The sequence below is a fragment of the Lentinus tigrinus genome (genome assembly GCF_003813185.1).
Source record: "Lentinus tigrinus ALCF2SS1-7 unplaced genomic scaffold L226scaffold_2, whole genome shotgun sequence".
Taxonomy (NCBI): Eukaryota; Fungi; Basidiomycota; class Agaricomycetes; order Polyporales; family Polyporaceae; genus Lentinus; species Lentinus tigrinus.
In genome coordinates, this window is record NW_027137911.1 from 407,893 (window position 1) to 424,285 (window position 16,393).

The 16,393-nt window shown below is 56.7% G+C and overlaps 6 protein-coding genes across 6 annotated transcripts; 2 read left to right on the forward strand and 4 right to left on the reverse strand.

The window, feature by feature from the left end:
- The first annotated feature begins 27 nt into the window (after window positions 1–27).
- L226DRAFT_529228 (uncharacterized protein) lies at window positions 28–1,190 on the forward strand. The gene is made up of 5 exons (XM_067679557.1): window positions 28–153; window positions 206–330; window positions 474–761; window positions 859–929; window positions 1,008–1,190. The coding sequence occupies exons 1-5, from the start codon at window positions 80–82 to the stop codon at window positions 1,137–1,139; spliced, it is 690 nt and encodes a 229-aa protein (XP_067541339.1). The 5' UTR covers window positions 28–79; the 3' UTR covers window positions 1,140–1,190.
- Window positions 1,191–1,511: 321 nt separating this feature from the next.
- L226DRAFT_452719 (uncharacterized protein) lies at window positions 1,512–3,646 on the forward strand (the record flags this gene model as incomplete). The annotated part of the gene is made up of 3 exons (XM_067675084.1): window positions 1,512–1,883; window positions 2,038–2,596; window positions 2,658–3,646. The coding sequence occupies 3 exons, from the start codon at window positions 1,512–1,514 to the stop codon at window positions 3,644–3,646; spliced, it is 1,920 nt and encodes a 639-aa protein (XP_067541340.1).
- A 418-nt stretch (window positions 3,647–4,064) lies between these two features.
- L226DRAFT_452943 (vesicular-fusion protein SEC18) lies at window positions 4,065–6,866 on the reverse strand (the record flags this gene model as incomplete). The annotated part of the gene is made up of 8 exons (XM_067675098.1): window positions 4,065–4,409; window positions 4,475–4,554; window positions 4,608–5,358; window positions 5,414–5,548; window positions 5,610–5,940; window positions 6,000–6,434; window positions 6,486–6,608; window positions 6,661–6,866. The coding sequence occupies 8 exons, from the start codon at window positions 6,864–6,866 to the stop codon at window positions 4,065–4,067; spliced, it is 2,406 nt and encodes an 801-aa protein (XP_067541341.1).
- A 297-nt stretch (window positions 6,867–7,163) lies between these two features.
- L226DRAFT_565610 (uncharacterized protein) lies at window positions 7,164–8,709 on the reverse strand (the record flags this gene model as incomplete). Its single annotated transcript, XM_067683818.1, has 5 exons — window positions 7,164–7,878; window positions 7,941–8,202; window positions 8,256–8,398; window positions 8,464–8,552; window positions 8,620–8,709. The coding sequence occupies 5 exons, from the start codon at window positions 8,707–8,709 to the stop codon at window positions 7,164–7,166; spliced, it is 1,299 nt and encodes a 432-aa protein (XP_067541342.1).
- A 255-nt stretch (window positions 8,710–8,964) lies between these two features.
- L226DRAFT_608117 (uncharacterized protein) lies at window positions 8,965–12,682 on the reverse strand. Its single transcript, XM_067685887.1, has 4 exons — window positions 11,707–12,682; window positions 10,371–11,645; window positions 9,814–10,316; window positions 8,965–9,752 (listed from the first exon to the last, which is right to left on the reverse strand). Exons 1-4 carry the CDS (start codon window positions 12,247–12,249, stop codon window positions 9,392–9,394), a joined length of 2,682 nt encoding a protein of 893 aa, XP_067541343.1. The 5' UTR covers window positions 12,250–12,682; the 3' UTR covers window positions 8,965–9,391.
- Window positions 12,683–12,772: 90 nt separating this feature from the next.
- Window positions 12,773–16,152, reverse strand: L226DRAFT_119757 (PGAP1-domain-containing protein). Its single transcript, XM_067672194.1, has 8 exons — window positions 15,802–16,152; window positions 15,588–15,747; window positions 14,467–15,537; window positions 14,281–14,415; window positions 13,906–14,229; window positions 13,598–13,850; window positions 13,035–13,535; window positions 12,773–12,978 (listed from the first exon to the last, which is right to left on the reverse strand). The coding sequence occupies exons 1-8, from the start codon at window positions 16,024–16,026 to the stop codon at window positions 12,804–12,806; spliced, it is 2,844 nt and encodes a 947-aa protein (XP_067541344.1). The 5' UTR covers window positions 16,027–16,152; the 3' UTR covers window positions 12,773–12,803.
- Window positions 16,153–16,393: the final 241 nt, after the last annotated feature.

Sequence of the window (16,393 nt, forward strand, 5' to 3'; positions counted from 1 at the left end):
ATTGTGTCTGCTATCCACGGATTGAACAGCGATGGATTCGGAACAGCCTGCACAGGAGCACCAACACCACCAGCCCCCCATGTCCCGCTCCAACTCGAAGCCAAAGGGCATCCTGAAGAATGCGCCCCCAGCGACGCCTGGAGGTGCCCAGCAGTGAGTAGATAGTAAGCGATTTGCGGCAAACTGAAGTCGACTGAGGAAACAGTAGCCTGCAGTGGGACGAGGAGAACCTCGCGCTCACCGAGGCGCAGAAGGACAGCCATATGAAGATCACTGAGCCCAAGACTCCCTATGTGCGATACAACGCCGAAACGGATACCGTTGAGAGCGGTACGTCTTTGCATGCCATGTTTGTGCCAAGGCTGATCGTTGCTTTTCATTCATCGCTCGGGTCTGTCTACCAATCCCCGCGGACATCATCACCCCATCACCTCATCTACCGCATACTCGCCACACCGAATACACACACACAGACATCCCTTCACTTGATCTAAATGGGCGCGTCGCAAGCCCAATATCGCCGGTGCGCTCCATGTCGCCTGTGAGCAGCACTGGGGCGACGGGCGGCGGATCTGGTCCTCCCTCGCGCCGGACGTCGTTTTCGAGCCAGGGGCGTTCCTCCACGCCGGGCGGCCGGACGAGCAGGAGCTCGAGCCGCAGCACAAGCTTCAATCTGCCGAACGAGGCGCGGGAGGTCATCCGGCTGGACGGGCGGCAGCCGGGAGATGAGGTCGAGTTCGAGGAGGAGATGGACGAAGAGAGTGCGTGCCCTCCTTCTCCCGGACCGTTTTTGACGTCGTGTGCTCACATGTCCGTGCGGCCTGGCTCGATTGCGTTGGGGTGCGGTTGTGCATGCAGCTGCTCAGAAGCATGCAGCGTTCGTGCGGGCGCGCGGGAGGCACTATTCGAACGAGGCGGAAGCAATGAAGGTGTGTATCAGTGGCCTGGTGGCGTTGCGGCACCGGAGGCTTTACTCATGTGCGGTGGTTGACGTCTAACGTGGACAGATGGCCAAGAAACTCATGGAGGAAGACGACGAGGAGAGCTCGTCCGTCGCGGAGTCGGTCGACCATAGCGTGGACGAAGATAGCGTGATGGACGAAGACGGACCGATTCAGGTGAACGGAGTCGCACACTGAAGCCCGAGTGCCTGGCTAAGGGCTGGTACTGTTTGATGTGGCGGACGGGTGCGGACAGGTCTCACGCAGGGGTGAATACGGTTGTTCTGATTTTGGTCTGGCGACTGCGAGGACCTTGCGATGTAGATATACATACCCGCGCGCCCCGCTGTTGCTATGGCGGACGGGGTCGAGACAGAGCTTGTACGAGTATCTGAGTTGGAGAATATGACAATTAGGCGGGGCTGCGCGGTCGGGAGGCGAAACGGCGCTGCGGTACAAGTCCGGGGGGCACGTGGGAGAGTGTGAGTATGAATGGACGGCATGCGGCTCTGGCGTCCAGCTGTCTCCCCCGTCTCTCCGCCTGCGTTCATCTCCTCTCCTCGTCCTATCATGTATCCCCTCGACTATCCAGAGCCTCCTACAGAGGCCGCCATCGCCCACGCCCGCGCGCAGCTTGCCTCCTACGACCACGATGCCAGGTCCCTCGAGCGACATATCCAGCACGCGCGCGACGCCCTCGCCCGCATCGTTGAGGAGCGGCAGTGCGCTATTCGCGAGATGGAGAGGGAGCTCGCCGCCCTCGAGGACAAAGTCGCGCATACGAAAGCCTATGTCTCCCCCTTCAAGCGACTGCCTCACGAGCTCCTGCGCCATATATTCCTCAACGTATTCGAGGATTCCGCAACATCTGCATGGACACTCTCCTCCGTGTGCATGTTATGGCGCAGACTCGCGCTATCTATGCCCAAACTGTGGTCCAAGGTATGTCACCCGTCTTCCGGTCCATCCCTCGCTGCAGCTCGCATAACCCACCCCCAACCCCTCGAAGCCGCCTCCCTTAGGCAGCATTCATTCCGCTCGTGCAGCGTGAGAAGCCCTTCCGCGTTGCATGCCCGCTGACCACTATGCTTACCAGATTCGCTTGATCACCTCGCATGCATCCTCTGCAGAGACAATCCGCCTCTGGCTTGAGCGGTCAGGGCGCACCGTCCCGCTCGACATCGAGATCATCCTCCGCTCGCACCCTACGGCGGACGGCCTCTCTCGACGGCGCTATCTCTCACTGCCTCCACCCCATGCCGCCGGGGATCCTTGGGTCGCGGGCGGCGGGTGGACGACGCCGCCCCCTGTCCTACACAACCCACCAGCACCGGCCGCAGGTGGGACTGCTGTGCACCTCCAGATAGGGGGCGCGCACCAGAGCGTGCACATGGTTCCCGTCCAGGCTGTAGTTCCAGCCGACACTGTCGGCCCCGCGCCGTCGTCTCCTCCGCCACATCCTAGCGAATGGGATATGCCGCCGCTACTCGCGAACCCGGAACGGACCATACCTTCCCAGCAGCGGCTGCGGAAGAACATGCATTGGGGGCACATTGCGTTCTATTACCTTGTCGAGCAGATGCACCGCTGGGAGCGGTTCGTCTTCAGGTTCGAGAAGCAATTTTTGTCCATCGCCGCCCTCAAGGCCATCGAAGGTGGGTTATCTTGCATCCGCGCTAAGGCGAGGTTAGGCCGATGTATTGACTCAATCCACAGGCGATGCTCCGCTACTGCGCGAATTTGAGGTTTCGTGCAACGATCATGCATTCTATGGGGATTGGAAGTGGCTGCCTTCTGCCCCCGTCAACGCGCACTTCGACCTTAGTAGCCTCAAGACGTTGACGCTGCAGCATGTACCGTTCAAGTGGTCTTCTCCCATGCTGCGGAACTTGCGTAATCTGCAACTACGAAGCTTGCCAACGGTACACATCGCATTGGACCGCATATTGCATATCGTTGCCGCAAATCCACAGCTCGAGTCTCTTTCGCTGAACTTCGCATCACCAAACCCACCAGTGCTGCCCCTGACACCCTGTACTCTTCCAGAACTGAAAACACTCAACCTAGGTGGCCATTATTTGCTCTCTAGCCTGGTGGATTCCCTCATGCTGCCGTCGCTTGACGCACTAATCCTCGACATCGAAGCTCGGGACCCGATCGAGGACACCGTCTCTTCCCTCCTGACACGCTCCGGTAACCCCCCTCTTACGCGACTGTCGCTCTCGTACGGCTCAAACACCGGCCCACACGCCGGTTTCTACTGGGGCTCCGGCGCAGGTGTTGCTTCATGGCACTTCCTCGCCGAGCTCGACCATCTCGCCGCGCTGCAGGTCGGATCCGCGCCCCTCGAGCCGCTTATCTCCGCGCTGAGCACGCCTGACGACGACAACGGACAGGACCGGTGGATGTGCCCAAACCTGACAACGCTCCTCATGCGCGGCTGCCACGCGCACGGGGACGGGGTGGCGAAGCTGGTGCAGATGGTCGAGGCGCGGAACCCGGACACCGCGACTGCCGGGGGCGCGGGCGGTGGCGGCGCGGTCATCAACGGGGTTGCACCCGTTCGCCTGCGGCACCTTGAGCTGTACGACTGTACGGCGCTGGGCCCGGACGTGACCAAGTGGCTGAAAACGCGGATTGACGAGGTGGTGTGCACCGAGCCGACCTTCGAAGGGTACGTTGGCCGCCTTGTTTTGGTCCACTGAGTCCGGTGCTTACCACCTCTTCCCCGCTCTCCTCCTCACCTCTCTGTCTCATCTCGCGTTCGTGCTCGGTCTATCGGTCTGTTGTGTAGCCGATACTGTATTGCTGAGGTCAATCACTGGTAGATGTATTAGACAGTTCGCTGTGTTGCTGCTCTGCTGTTTATCTGCTGCTATCTCTTTGGTATTTATGCTGGAACGGGCGAATGTAGCACTAGCTTGTATACTATGTAGCTGTTCTTGGGGTAATACTAACGGTAACGGACTCATGCATATCATGCCGACAATAACTGCGGTTGGCATACTGAGTCTGACGGATTGACGGGATCGCCCAGTTCCTGGTATCCGTTTGTCATCTATAGGTACAAGGCTAGCGTCACATTATACACTCATATCCAACAGTACTAGTCCAATTTCGCCTCTACATGCCCAGTCCCATCAACGCCGTTGTCAACCGCTCTGCGACCGCATCGGGCTCCTGCCTCGCCATCTCAACCATGCTCAGCAGTTTCTTGATGCCAACGTTCGTGCGTGACGAGTCCGCATCGTCGTCCGTGGGCGAGAAGCCGACTTGCCCGAGCATGCCGATGGCGCGACGCCGATCCTCGTCCGATTGGAAGAGCTGCACCTCCCGGAGCACGATGTCGAGTGCTTGAAGGGATGCAATTGGCGGAACGCGCATCTCGGAATCGAAGACCTCGTTGAGGCCGAGGTCAGTCAAGACGGGGCGGAGGGAGGACGTTGCGATGATGAGCAGGCGACGACCCTATTATCATTGAGAGGTGAGAATAGGTATGCAGATGTGACGGAAATTATGAAGGAACTACTCACCTTTGGCGGGCGACGGGCGAGGAGGACCATGAGTGTCTGCAGTACGGCGTTGGAGAACCGCGGTCCGATGGGCGTGAAGTCTAGCAATGGGTTCATCAATACCTTCTTGGCTGACGTGTCCTTGATAGCTTACCCAGCAGCCGCTCGAGGTTGTCCATAACGATTACGCTCAGCGGACTCTTGTAGCTGTCTTGGAAGACCTTCGCAATGGCTGCAACCTTCTGCGCTTCCGAAAAGCCAACCATGCTGTCTGGTGTGATCAGCTTCATGAATGGGAATTGCGAGGCCTGCGCAATGGTAGCGGCCAGAGCAGTCTTGCCCGTTCCAGGAGGACCATGGAGAAGTATGCTGACGAGTGGCGTACGAGTCGAAGTGCGCACTTGGTCGACGAAGAGCTCGCCGGAACGGAGAATGTCGTCGACAATTGGACCGTGGTGGATGATGCCGTTCTGAACGACCTGCTCGAGTTCCTCCTTCGACACACCATACGCCGGCTGGACTTCCTCCAGTGCGTTCATGAAATCGCCCCGGTTGACGCGCATGTTCTCCACATCGTCTGATATACCCGCAAGCGTGCCAACCTTGACGTGGCGGGAGAACGCGAAACTCGTCGCGCTCTTCACCAGACCGGCGATCTCTGCTCCGGAGAAGTTCTTGGTCAAGGCGGCAAGTTCGAGTATGTCCACGTCAGTGTCCATGATGCCGTTTGCGCGCATCTTGGAGGTGTGGATCTGGAGAATCTGCACACGGCCCTTCTCGTCGGGCAGGGAGATCTCCATGTGTACCTCCAGCCGACCCGGACGGAGGAGAGCCTCGTCGATCATATCGAGACGGTTCGTCATACCGATGATGAGGATATTGTTCAGTTGGTCGACACCATCCATCTAGAGGAAACAATGAGCTTAGTGCACATGGGTGTGAACGGAGCGAACAGCACACCTTCGAGAGTAGCTGGTTGACAACACTATCGCCGACACCGGTGCCGCCGCCAGTCGTCCCACGCTGCTTGCATATCGCATCCAGCTCGTCGAAGATGATGATGTGCAGGCCACTCTCATCGCCCTTCTCCTTGTACTATAAGGCGACGAAGGCTTAGTTCAAGAAGTTCCGAAACACAGGTCCCTGTTTCACACACCTCTTTCTCCGCGTCGGCGAACAGTTTACGGATGTTCTCTTCTGAGGCGCCAACATACTTGTTAAGGATCTCAGGACCGTTCACGATCTTGGGCTCCCGCGCATTGAGCATCTTTCCGATCTGCCGCGCCATGAGAGTCTTACCCGTCCCCGGGGGACCGTACAGCAGAATACCCTTGACGTGCGTAATACCGAGCTTCTCGACGAGAGCGGGCGGGAACACGCGCGACGCGAACGCCCGACGGAAGATCGCGCTAAACTCCTGGTCAAGACCACCGATGCCCATGTCCTCGAACTTGAAGTTTGGCGCAAGGATCGCATTCGGCGGGGGTCTGCAATCGTCATAACAATCAATGAGTGCCTTACGCATGCTGTGACGGAAGAGGCGTACTTCTTGGCACTGGACTTAAGCTTCAATGCGCTGTCTCCAGCCTTCATGAACGTCACGTCTGTCTTCTCCATAAGGATACCGAAGTGAGTCGCACTGCTCCTCTGTCCAGGCAGATCGACAATTTGCAGACCCTTGATGGTCGCCTTGAGGTTCTGGCCATGGAACTCAAAGAGTAGGATTTCCCCCGCGGCGAAGACTACACCGTTGAAGGCACGGAGGAAGTTCTTCGCCATCTCGTCTGCGGAGAAGGCCTCCGCAATCTCAAGACCGCGCCTCATGAAGCCGACTTCGATGTCAATGGACTCAAGGTATGGTGGGTTCTGCGGCATGGGTTCTACGGTAACAGTGTCTCCGCTCAGCGAGAGACCCATCCATTGTCGTTGCGTTGCTGAAGCAGCAATGGCTCCGGGTGGGACCCTGCCAGCGTTGTCATGGCTGGAGCGAGATGAGTGCATACCACACAGTCGAATGCAGAGGCATACGCACCGGGTTGTACACGGATATGCCTGCTTCACCAGGACGTGTATTCCCTGTGGGAAGTCCGAAGGGTTCACTACCAGACAATTGGAGAACGCCAATTGGTCGTTAGGAGAGCTCTGCACTGAGAATCTAGCATACTCATGATGTGAGTGCTTCGGACAGAAGGGTCGCGACAACTTACACTCCTCCTCCTCCTCCTCCTCGCGGCGGCGGCGGCGGCCTCCTGTCATAAGGACGCTTCTCATATCCTCCTCCACTAGCCGATGTATCTTCGTAGCGTGGCGCGGGAACCCTATGAGGACCGCCCCTCATAGGATCAGCTGGGGGTACGCGAGAGTACTGGCCCGGAGGTGGTGGGGTTGGCTGATTTGAACGAAAGAAGCTCATGTTTCGTGACGTCTAGTTTGCGAAAGCGATCCCAAGTAATATACACAGGGTAAAGTCGTCGACAGGCGTGGTTGCACGTAGAGCAATATGGAGGGAGCTGGAAGGAGTACTGAGCACCGCGTTGCACTGCGCCCGCTGCTGGTCACTTGATTTGGTAATGAACGCCAATACTGTGAATAATAAGAACTACGTCGGATAATTAATACAAGACGACAATTCGTCTGGGCGTGGAGGGTAAAGTACACGCATACACAGAATAGTATATACTATATGAGTCCATCCCGAGAGTGCCAGCGTTCATGAAACTGCGAGCGCATGTGAACTGGGACTGTGTCCTCTCCATGCATCCTCTACTGCTTCCTTCCTCGCTTCTATCCTTCGTCCTGTCCAGTCCTCTTCACCCACTCGCTCAGCCCAGTCGACCTCATCATCGTCTCCCCAAGATGCCCACTTCTCGTCGTTGTCATGAGGCATATCTTCGTCTGGGGGAGCGCTCCTGGAGATCTCGATGTCCGGGTAGGACGCCTTACGGGCTTGAATGGATAATGGAGGGGGAGGTGAACGTCTGCGGCTTCGCGACAAGGAGGATGAGCTCATGGAGCTAGAGGAAGCATGGGATGACGCAGAACTCGGCGAACTCGCGGCGCTAACGGGCGGGTATGCGTGTACCGACACACCAGTGTCGATAGGTTTAGGTATAGGCGTGGTAGAACCAGACGCAATGACGGTGGTCGTTCCGGAGCCAAGAGATTTCGGTTCTCCAGCAGCCATGCGCCGTTCAATGTCTCGGGAGCGCGACCGTGAAATTGAACGAGGGCGCGGATTCTCGATGTCGTGCCTTGGGGGGAGACCATCATCATCGTCATCGTCTTCCGACGCGCGGAAGAGAGGCTCGTTATCGGGATCCAACGAGTTGCGAGGAGAGTCCGACACGGTATTGGTGCCTTTGACAATGGAGTCGATGAGCCAGAATTGCAGCACGTTCATCAAGATGGGGAAGAGACCCATGGTACTGCACATCAGAGGCAACAAAATTAGTTATGCACATCACAGGAGATCAGAGGAATTTCATACAAGATGACTTGGGCAGCATCACTCGTCCCGAGGAAGGATAGCAGCCACTCCCCCAAGTCAAAGATGACGGGGAGCGCAGCGAATAAGGCAATTACAAGGAGCTTCATGGTGGTTAACGCAAAAACGTAAACCGACGCCTGGCGGAACCAATAGTTGATAGAGGGAGGGGTGCCGTATACTCCGGACTCGAAGCCCTTGAGGTGGAACTTCTCCGTGAGAACGTATGTTACTACCTGAAGGATCAGGTATATGAGGCCGACACCTAGAAAGCTGCTCAGTTCAAACCCTAACACGTGAGACACGATAATGACTGACCGAAGGTAGTGTCAATGAGGATGTTGAGGAAGTAGAGAACGCAGGCGTTGGCGGTGGAGAGGTGAGCAACAACGTCCGAGATGAGCACGTTAACCCCATGGACGAAAGCTTGGCCGATGATCTGCTTCGAGACATCAAACAGCCTACACCCATGACCTCCGTTATTGAATGAACCGGTGAGGCGGCATGAGTAGGCGTGCAAACGTACCATATCCTCCACGGTCGCTTCGGGGTCTCACGATGTCGTTTATAAACCAACGAGAGGATGACAAGCACACCCATAAGCCCCTGCACAATCTGCACGCATCCGCACACTATGAGTCCCTCGCTCTTCCAAGCTGACTAGTCTCCAAGTCGAACGCACCAGCGCAGTCGGGCCCAATAACCGACATGACCGCCGATCAACGTTAGGCAGCTCGTCGAGGAAGTTGTCGATGCCCTCTAATGGCGGCATAGTAGGAAAAGCAGACGAGGGAGAGACGGGTGGGCTTGCCACGTAAGAAAGGGTCGTTAGAAGGAAGAGAGACAGAGGGCAGCGCGGAGGGAGGGAATTGGAAAGAGGCAAGTGGCTATGGATCCGCATGTGGCCGCCAGCCGCCGGCGGGTCCTCACGAGCGTCTATGCGTTACGGGCGATCGCGCCCTGCTGAGGCTGTAGTCCGACTGCCTGGGCCGCATCGCACCTCTGTTTTCTAGACCATCCTTCCCAATGTCATCGCAGTAAGCTGATCACACCAACACCCGTACCAACACCCGCCGTATGATAGTAGGGAGGTATCTACGAAGAGCATTCAAACGGGTCATGACTACTACCTACCGTAATGGTGAAGCTTCATGATTACATGGGCGAGGATGCAACATGTGGTAATAAGTAGAGCTAGCGATGCGCGGATATCAATATGCGATAGAGATACAATCGACGATGTGTACGCCAAACGAGAGATCCTGCGTCCGGACAATATAGATGTAGAGATAGTAAATAGCGTGAAATGAGAGTAACTTCGACGGTAATCCAGGATGGCGGTATAACAAGGCCACGCAAAGAGTGGATCGTGAACGCAACGAGAATGAAAGGAAGGTTCCTGGTATCCCTGGTATCCAAGCCAGCGACCATCAAGGCCGGCGATGAGGAAATGGTCATTTTTTCCGTAGCTGTGCGCGCAAGTTCGTGTTCTCCGTCTGTACCGAATTGAGCTCCTCGAGCAACGCCATCTGTTGAGTTTGTTGGGATATCCGGACGGCGTCGATCTCCTCCTGGGCCTTCTCCAGCGCAGCCTTGCATTCGGCAAGCTCTGACTCCAATTTCTTCCGCGTCACATCCGATGAGGATGCACTGTTGTTCTCCTCTGCGAGCTTCAGCACGCGTGCGCTGAGCGAGTTGTTCGCATCGGTGAGCTGGCGGCACGTCTCCGCCTGTTCGGCGGCTTGTGTCTCGAGCTCGAGCTTCTCCTGAGTGATACGATCGACCACTTCTTGCAAATTCTGAACTTCATCGTGCCTGCAATGAATAGTGGTCAGTAAGCTTGCAGCCAAAGGTCCCGCCGAAGAGGGACACGTACAATGCAGTCTGCTTGGAGATCATTGCTACGTTGCGTTCCTCGAGCATCTTAACCTGCTTTTGGTACGTTTCGAGTGCGGCATTGCTCTCCTGAGCGAGCTTCTGCGCACGTTCCGCGTTCTTCTTGAGCAAGTCGTGGGCTTGGGCGAAGCGGATGAGACGTTCGATCAGCGCACGATCATCTGCGATGAGAGCTTGCACGCGGGACGCGAACGCTTCGACACTGAAGACGTCGGGGCCGTTGGGGCGTGCGGACAAGGGGAAGCCGTTCGGGTCGTAGAGGGTCTTGAGCGACCGAACGTCCATTTCGGAGAGAGATGCGCCGCCTTTAACGACTGGGCTAGCGGTGGTTGGGGAAGCTACTGAGGGCTTGGATCGCCCAAGCTTCTGTGCGCGTGCCTCCGGGGAAGGAAGTACGGCCCATATAGGTTCCAGGACAGATGTGATCTTGGCGGCATCGCCAGTGTACTGGACCACGGGACCATTGCCGGACTCTTCGATCTCCTACAGAACACAATCAGATGGTATGAAGCATGACAATGAGTTCTGCAGACATACCCTGAGTCTGGTCTCCAGTGACCTGATCTCGGCCTTCGCTGCGTCTCTCTCCTTCCTCGCTCCCTCGAGTTGTTGATCGAGAGCCTCGCGCTTGTCGAGACTTGCACGCAATTCACCCTCCAGCTTCGTCCGCGCGGCACTCCACTCATCCTGAGCTCTCGAGTTGGAGTCCACCTTGACCTTGGCCTCCTCCAGGTGCTTCCCGATCGATTGTGCAAGACCAGCGACGGAGATATCGCGAGAGTAGTGCGAGACCCCGTGCTTCTTCATGAGTTCCTGAAGCGCATCCACGCCTTGCTCCAGCTGCGCCTTGCTTTCTCCACCCGCTTGTAGTGTCAATCGCTCGGTGAGCAGGGTAGCACGCTCAGCCTTGAGCTCCGCAATCTCCCGGTCCTTCTCGTCAAGCCTCTGCTGCTCCCGCGCCAGCGCCGACTTGAGCTCCGACAGCTCCCCACTCTTCTCCTCCATCACTTCTAATCGCCTCTCCAGCTTGTCCACTTCTCGCCGCCGTTCGTCCAGTTCCATCCGCTCTTTCGCCCATGTCTTCTTCTCTTCCTCTAGCTTCGCCGCCCTGTCTCCCAAACTCTGCATGTCGCCCATCTGCCGCTCCAATGCGGCGATCATCTCCTCCGCTTGCCGTAGCTCCGTGCTCTTCGAGGACTCCATCACATTCCTCTCGGCTCGCATCGCGTTAAGCTCCTTTGACATCCTCTGTTGTTGTGCGTTGGCCACGTCTAATGCTGCCTGTGCTGCCTGGAGTTGTTCTTGTAGGGCTGCAACTTCGGACGACGATGGGGGGAGTTTGGGGACCGAGGGGACGATAGCGTCAGAGTGACCGGCGAAGAAGTGCGCACCATCAAACTTGGATCTGGAGACATTTGAGCGTGCACTGTTGACGGACGACTGTGTTGGACTCATGGCAGAGTTCCTGTTGGGAGTGTTGTACCCCGACACACTGAGATCACCATTGCCATTGACCGCCTCTGGGGGCGCCAACTTCTTCTCATAGCTCCGCACCGAGTAGCTGAGTACGCCTGCACGATGCTCGAGAAGCCTGCGATTGATCTCGCTCGCTTTCTCGGAAATACGCCATAGCTCCTTCTGCGCGAGGTCGACTTTGCGATTCGCGTTCTCAAGCTGTTCGGACGTCTGCTTGGAAACGTTCTTGTAGGATGAATTGGCCTTGGACAACGAGAGTGCAGCGTCCCGTATCTTGGTCTCAAGAGTGAGCTTCTTCGTGAGCGCGACTAATCGTGACGAGAGTACTTGGTACTCCTGTATAGTGTTGCAAATGGGTTCTAGGGCAATCCTATCAACGAATAGATGATTTGCGTACCTTCTTGAGCTCCTCAACCTCCTCCGCGCTCAAGATCTCAAACCCTCTACTGTCCACGATCGCCTCGCTCGCGAGCAAGCTCATCAGAAGGTCATCCTTGGAGTTCAACATCGCACTCATCCGCTTCTCCCCATCGACCGGTTTCCGTGTGAGCTCCGCGACACGTATAGGCATGGGTATCCTCGGAGAGGACGGCCCCGCAACTGGAGACGACGGCTGGGTGGACGTCCTGCCAGACTCGAGGGAGTCGCGAGATGACTGGAAGGAAGAATTGCCGGTGTCCTCGTCCGATTTAGAGCTAGGTGGCGGCCGCTGTCGGTCCTTGCGGAAGAAGAGCGCCGCAGTCGTCTTCGGACTATCCTCAAGTGAAGCACCGTTTGGTGGAGGGGAGGCCGTCGGCGGCCATGAAGCCTTGGAGGGAAGATTCAGTGGATTTGTCGACCCTGGCGGTGGAGTGGAGGAGGGCAGAGGTATGTTCTGGGAGGACGGCGTCGAGGTCACGCTGCCGGTTCCTCCCCCAAGGAATCGTCGGACTCCGTTCATCCTTCTAGCGGGGCCCTAGCACGAAGTCTGGGGCGGGCAGCCTGCTGCTGTATGTGTGTGGGTATGGAGGAGTATGCCCGAAATCGCGAATAGACGTCCGGCTCAATACTAGCAGCGCGTTCCGCAGAGGTCGCAGAGTGATCGTGAGGTCAGATCCTGCCAGAGCCGCAACCCTTCAGTCGGGATCAGGTTTAGCCCGAGCAGTGGTATAGTTGTAAGCTTTGAGCCGTGTTAGGATGTGCCTGGAGCTACTGCCGGCGAGGAGGGGGACTTGAGGAGAGAGGAGATGGTGGAGACGGCATGAAGTCCGAGTCCAGCAGTCCTCGGCTGCTCGCTACGACTGATCTCAGGCTGCAACACCGACAGAACCCTCACAGCCACTCGCCCATAATGGCACGCCCCACCGACCGGCGGCAACCACCGCGCACTTGGTTCAGACGACCAATCAATCCACAAATTAGCTGCGTGATACTTCTTCGGAAAGGTAAGTAGTTCAGGCTTGCATTCCGTAACACCAAAGTATGTCGCGTGCGTACAACAATCCCCACTCCATATCACGACGCTGCGTCCCAATATGCTGGAACGATCCTCGTCATCACCGCCCAGCCCACCGCCACGCTCGCCATCTCGAACACCATGTATGTCGTCCTCGGACCGGTGAAGAATGCCACAACGGCCAACGCGGCCATTCCCCACTTCGGAGAAAGGCGCTCTTCTCTATCGCATCCGCTGGAGTGAACACAATAGTCAGTGTCTGGGTGGAGATACAACGATAATAGACTCACAAGAATGCTTTTGCATAGACACCTGCGTCGCCGCCGGACAGGACCTCGACGAGGATCAGGAAGGGGGCGACATACAGGAAGTTGTGGTCACCATCGAACGGCGTTGTGAGGCCTGCCGTTGCAAGTGTGCGTACCCACACCGCCAGTACGGGGGCTACGAGTGGAAGTAGCCATGTCATAAAGAGCAGCAAATGCAAGTGTGCACTAGTTTGCTGGACAAGTAACTGCTGTCGTGGTGTCGGGGGCCTGCGCGCGTTATCTATTGTTTCTTCTGAAGTTTCGCCCTCTCTAGGCATCGCAACGAGTGGAACGGCTTCCGTCCCGATGGCGGATGTATGCGACGCCACACTGGCGAGTGAGGATGCGCAGGTATAGAAGTGAATGAGCCAGCAACCCAGGAACGCCACTTGCCAAGGAACAAGTACGAAGATAACCAAGAAGATCAACATCATGGACATTATAGCGGTTCTCGGTCTGCGAAGTGCAGTGTCTTCTCTCTGTCTGCAAGTTGTGATCATTCAGTAAAGTATAACCGCGATCTGAAGGAAAACGATGCCACATACCTGCCGAAGAGCATGAGAGCGCGTTGCAATGGCCACAGCAAGATCCTGAGGAGCCACCACATCACGCATACAAGCCCAAATGTGATAGGCAGTAGGATCATCGCAAGCGGGGCGAAGTAGTGGTTACCGCCGTTCCCAAGCCAGAGGCCAACTCGGAGAGGTAGCAAAGATACGAAGTAGCACCCCACCACCATCAATGGGAGCCTCTTGCGAGCGAAGAATATGAGAGCCTCCTGAACGTCCGGGATTGGTGCTGCAGGGTGTTCAGACGTCGTACTTGACACTTGACTTGGAATTATGAAACTCACCACTATTCCCTGCTGACCGGAAAACATCCCACATGATGACGGACACAATGCCGACCGCCCAGCACGCTGCTGCGGTCCCGTACCGCGAGCCCCAACGACCAATGGTGGCCCACCAATCCACGGTGAGCTGAATCTCGTTCACCGAGCATTCTCCCGTCGAGTGAATGGTCAGGGTGTGACCGACTGGGTGGTCCGATAATATGTACGGCGCTGCCGCATGAGAGTGTAGGAGAATGGGGCGAGCGAAATTCGGGGCAAGAGGGAAGTAGTGTGTTTCGGAGAGATGTGAAGTGTGCGTGAGGAGTGGTAGTAGAACAGCTTCAGCTGGAGAGACGGTCAGCATCTTGACAATGCTATGTAAGAGGGGCAACCTACATGTACAGGAGGACTCCAGATCAAACCTGGGGGTTAGGCGGTATACAATGAGGGCATTCGCGGGAACAATGGGGAGTTTGACCTGCACACGAATGCTACTCGGGAGAGAAATGTCGACATACGATAACAACAAGCCTACAGGGAGTTCAGTCTGTGAAAATCTAGTATGGACTGAAATATACATACTTGTGAAGCCAACATCGATGTTCATTAACTCACTTTCCGCAAACCCCGCAAACACCCATCCATGTCTATCTCCGTTCTCAATTGTTACAGCGACGTGAGACCCAGCATTCAAAGCGACGTCAGCTTCATAGAGAACCACGCCATCCGACTCGTCTGAACCTTCATCGGGGACAGGAAATGGCGAATCGGGTATGGGACTAGGGACGAGTTTGAGGGTTGTGGGATCTAGCGGCGTACATGACAATTCCCCGTCGCCGTCGCACACGTAGATTGTGGCGCGGAATGGCAGTGGGCGATGTGGAGCGACAGGAGGCACAGAGCCTTGAGACGCATACAGAACGAACTTGGCCATAGTCTGTCCTTCTTCGGGAGGCGGCAACGGAAGCGCATAGGTCTCCGTGCCGACAGGATCACGTATGAGCAAGTGTTGATTGACTGGAGCCCGCTGGTATTGTCCGGGCCCAAGTCGTACCGTGCCTCTCGGGAAAGTGGCAGGTGGAAGAATGTGACCGTCGCGCAGCCACCTCTCCATGACGAGGGCACGCTCCTCTGCTGTTTGCACGGCCGCAAGCTCAAGCGCTGCTCGCGCGATACGCCAACGAACCTGATGGCACCAGACCATGGCCAGGTGGCCAACGCCCGTCCAACAGCCCTCCAAGGCGCTGGTAAACACCGTGCGCCGGTATAAGGTGGAGTCGAACTTGAGTACAGTGGGGGACAAGATGCATGACTCTGACGGTATCATCAAGTCCGTAGCTCCCCCGCATAGCGATAGGATCGGTGTAGGGTCGGAAGCAAGGCTTTTGTGGTTTTGCGCATATATGTGGTCGATACGGCGGTCAAAGCGTACAGGAGGAAGGGTGTGTGGAGAGGACATGGTTATTATGGCCGAAATGTTGGCGTTCGGGAGCAATGCCGTCGCGACAACACCGCCCATTGAGTGACCCAACACGAGGATAGACGTGTGCGGCGGATACAGGGAGAGAATGTAGTCAATTGCCCGGGCGGCGTATGTAGTCTCCGAGTCGATCGTTGGACCATGGAACGCGGATAGGTCCTCATTGAACTCAACTGTGTCGGATGTGAGTATGGAACACGATGGTGTATGAACTCGCAATTACCTGCAAAGAAGTCAAGCCCCCTGTAGGATTTGTCTGCGAACTCCTGCGACACTTGGTACGGCGACGAGTAGTACTGATTGGCAGCAGAGGAGGCTATTGAACGCGCCTGGTGCGAGGAACCCGCATTCCCGGGGATGAAGAGCACGGGTGCGCCGTGCAACTACTGGAATTGAGTCAAGATCTTCGTGATCCAACGCCGAAGTGAGTCACATACCTCATTGCTTTCTCGGTTTGCCTCACGGTATAACCACAGGCTATAACGACGCGCCAGTGGAGTCCAAGTATGGTCGAATTGAGTCTGGAGGACGTAACTAGGCCACATCCACGACATGCGACATCCTTGCGGGGAGAGCGAGTGGTAGGTGTCCAAGCCGGCGTAGTAGAGAACGGCGACAGCAACGAGCGAGAAGGCGGCGAAGACGGCGAGCAGCCTACTCATCGAGGGGGACAGCAACTGGCGAGCGCCTGTTGTCTCTGCTCATTCCCGACGTCATGCGCTCATCCTCCCGCTCGCCGTCTTTTCTCCTGTCAACACCGCTCTTCACCACACACACGCTGCCCTCGAGCCTCGCACTGCGGTCTGCTCTCAATTAACTTCAGCAACGAGCATCGCAACTTCCGCTGGACATTGATCACACTTAGAGCACATCCCCGCCACCTTCGTGCTGCCCGGGGACGGACCAACAGCTGCGATGGCCTCGCCTCCTGACACATCCTCTGTCCTCTCGGGCTCCATCTCGAGCTCTCCACGACCCGTAAGGACCGACCATTCACCCGTTCGCCACCGCCAGAGCGTTGGAAGCGAG

Excerpts from the sequence above, each read along its gene's own strand:
- L226DRAFT_529228 (XM_067679557.1), top strand. The coding sequence starts at position 80 with ATGTCCCGCTCCAACTCGAAGCCAAAGGGCATCCTGAAGAATGCGCCC. Across the intron at positions 331-473 it reads AACGGATACCGTTGAGAGCG|ACATCCCTTCACTTGATCTA; the intron begins GTACGTCTTTGC and ends ACACACACACAG. Across the intron at positions 762-858 it reads GGAGGAGATGGACGAAGAGA|CTGCTCAGAAGCATGCAGCG; the intron begins GTGCGTGCCCTC and ends TTGTGCATGCAG.
- L226DRAFT_608117 (XM_067685887.1), bottom strand. The coding sequence starts at position 12,249 with ATGAACGGAGTCCGACGATTCCTTGGGGGAGGAACCGGCAGCGTGACC. Across the intron at positions 10,317-10,370 it reads CACTGGAGACCAGACTCAGG|GAGATCGAAGAGTCCGGCAA; the intron begins GTATGTCTGCAG and ends TGTGTTCTGTAG. Across the intron at positions 9,753-9,813 it reads ATCTCCAAGCAGACTGCATT|GCACGATGAAGTTCAGAATT; the intron begins GTACGTGTCCCT and ends TATTCATTGCAG.
- L226DRAFT_119757 (XM_067672194.1), bottom strand. The coding sequence starts at position 16,026 with ATGAGTAGGCTGCTCGCCGTCTTCGCCGCCTTCTCGCTCGTTGCTGTC. Across the intron at positions 15,748-15,801 it reads CAAACCGAGAAAGCAATGAG|TTGCACGGCGCACCCGTGCT; the intron begins GTATGTGACTCA and ends CAATTCCAGTAG. Across the intron at positions 15,538-15,587 it reads GGGGCTTGACTTCTTTGCAG|TTGAGTTCAATGAGGACCTA; the intron begins GTAATTGCGAGT and ends CATCCGACACAG.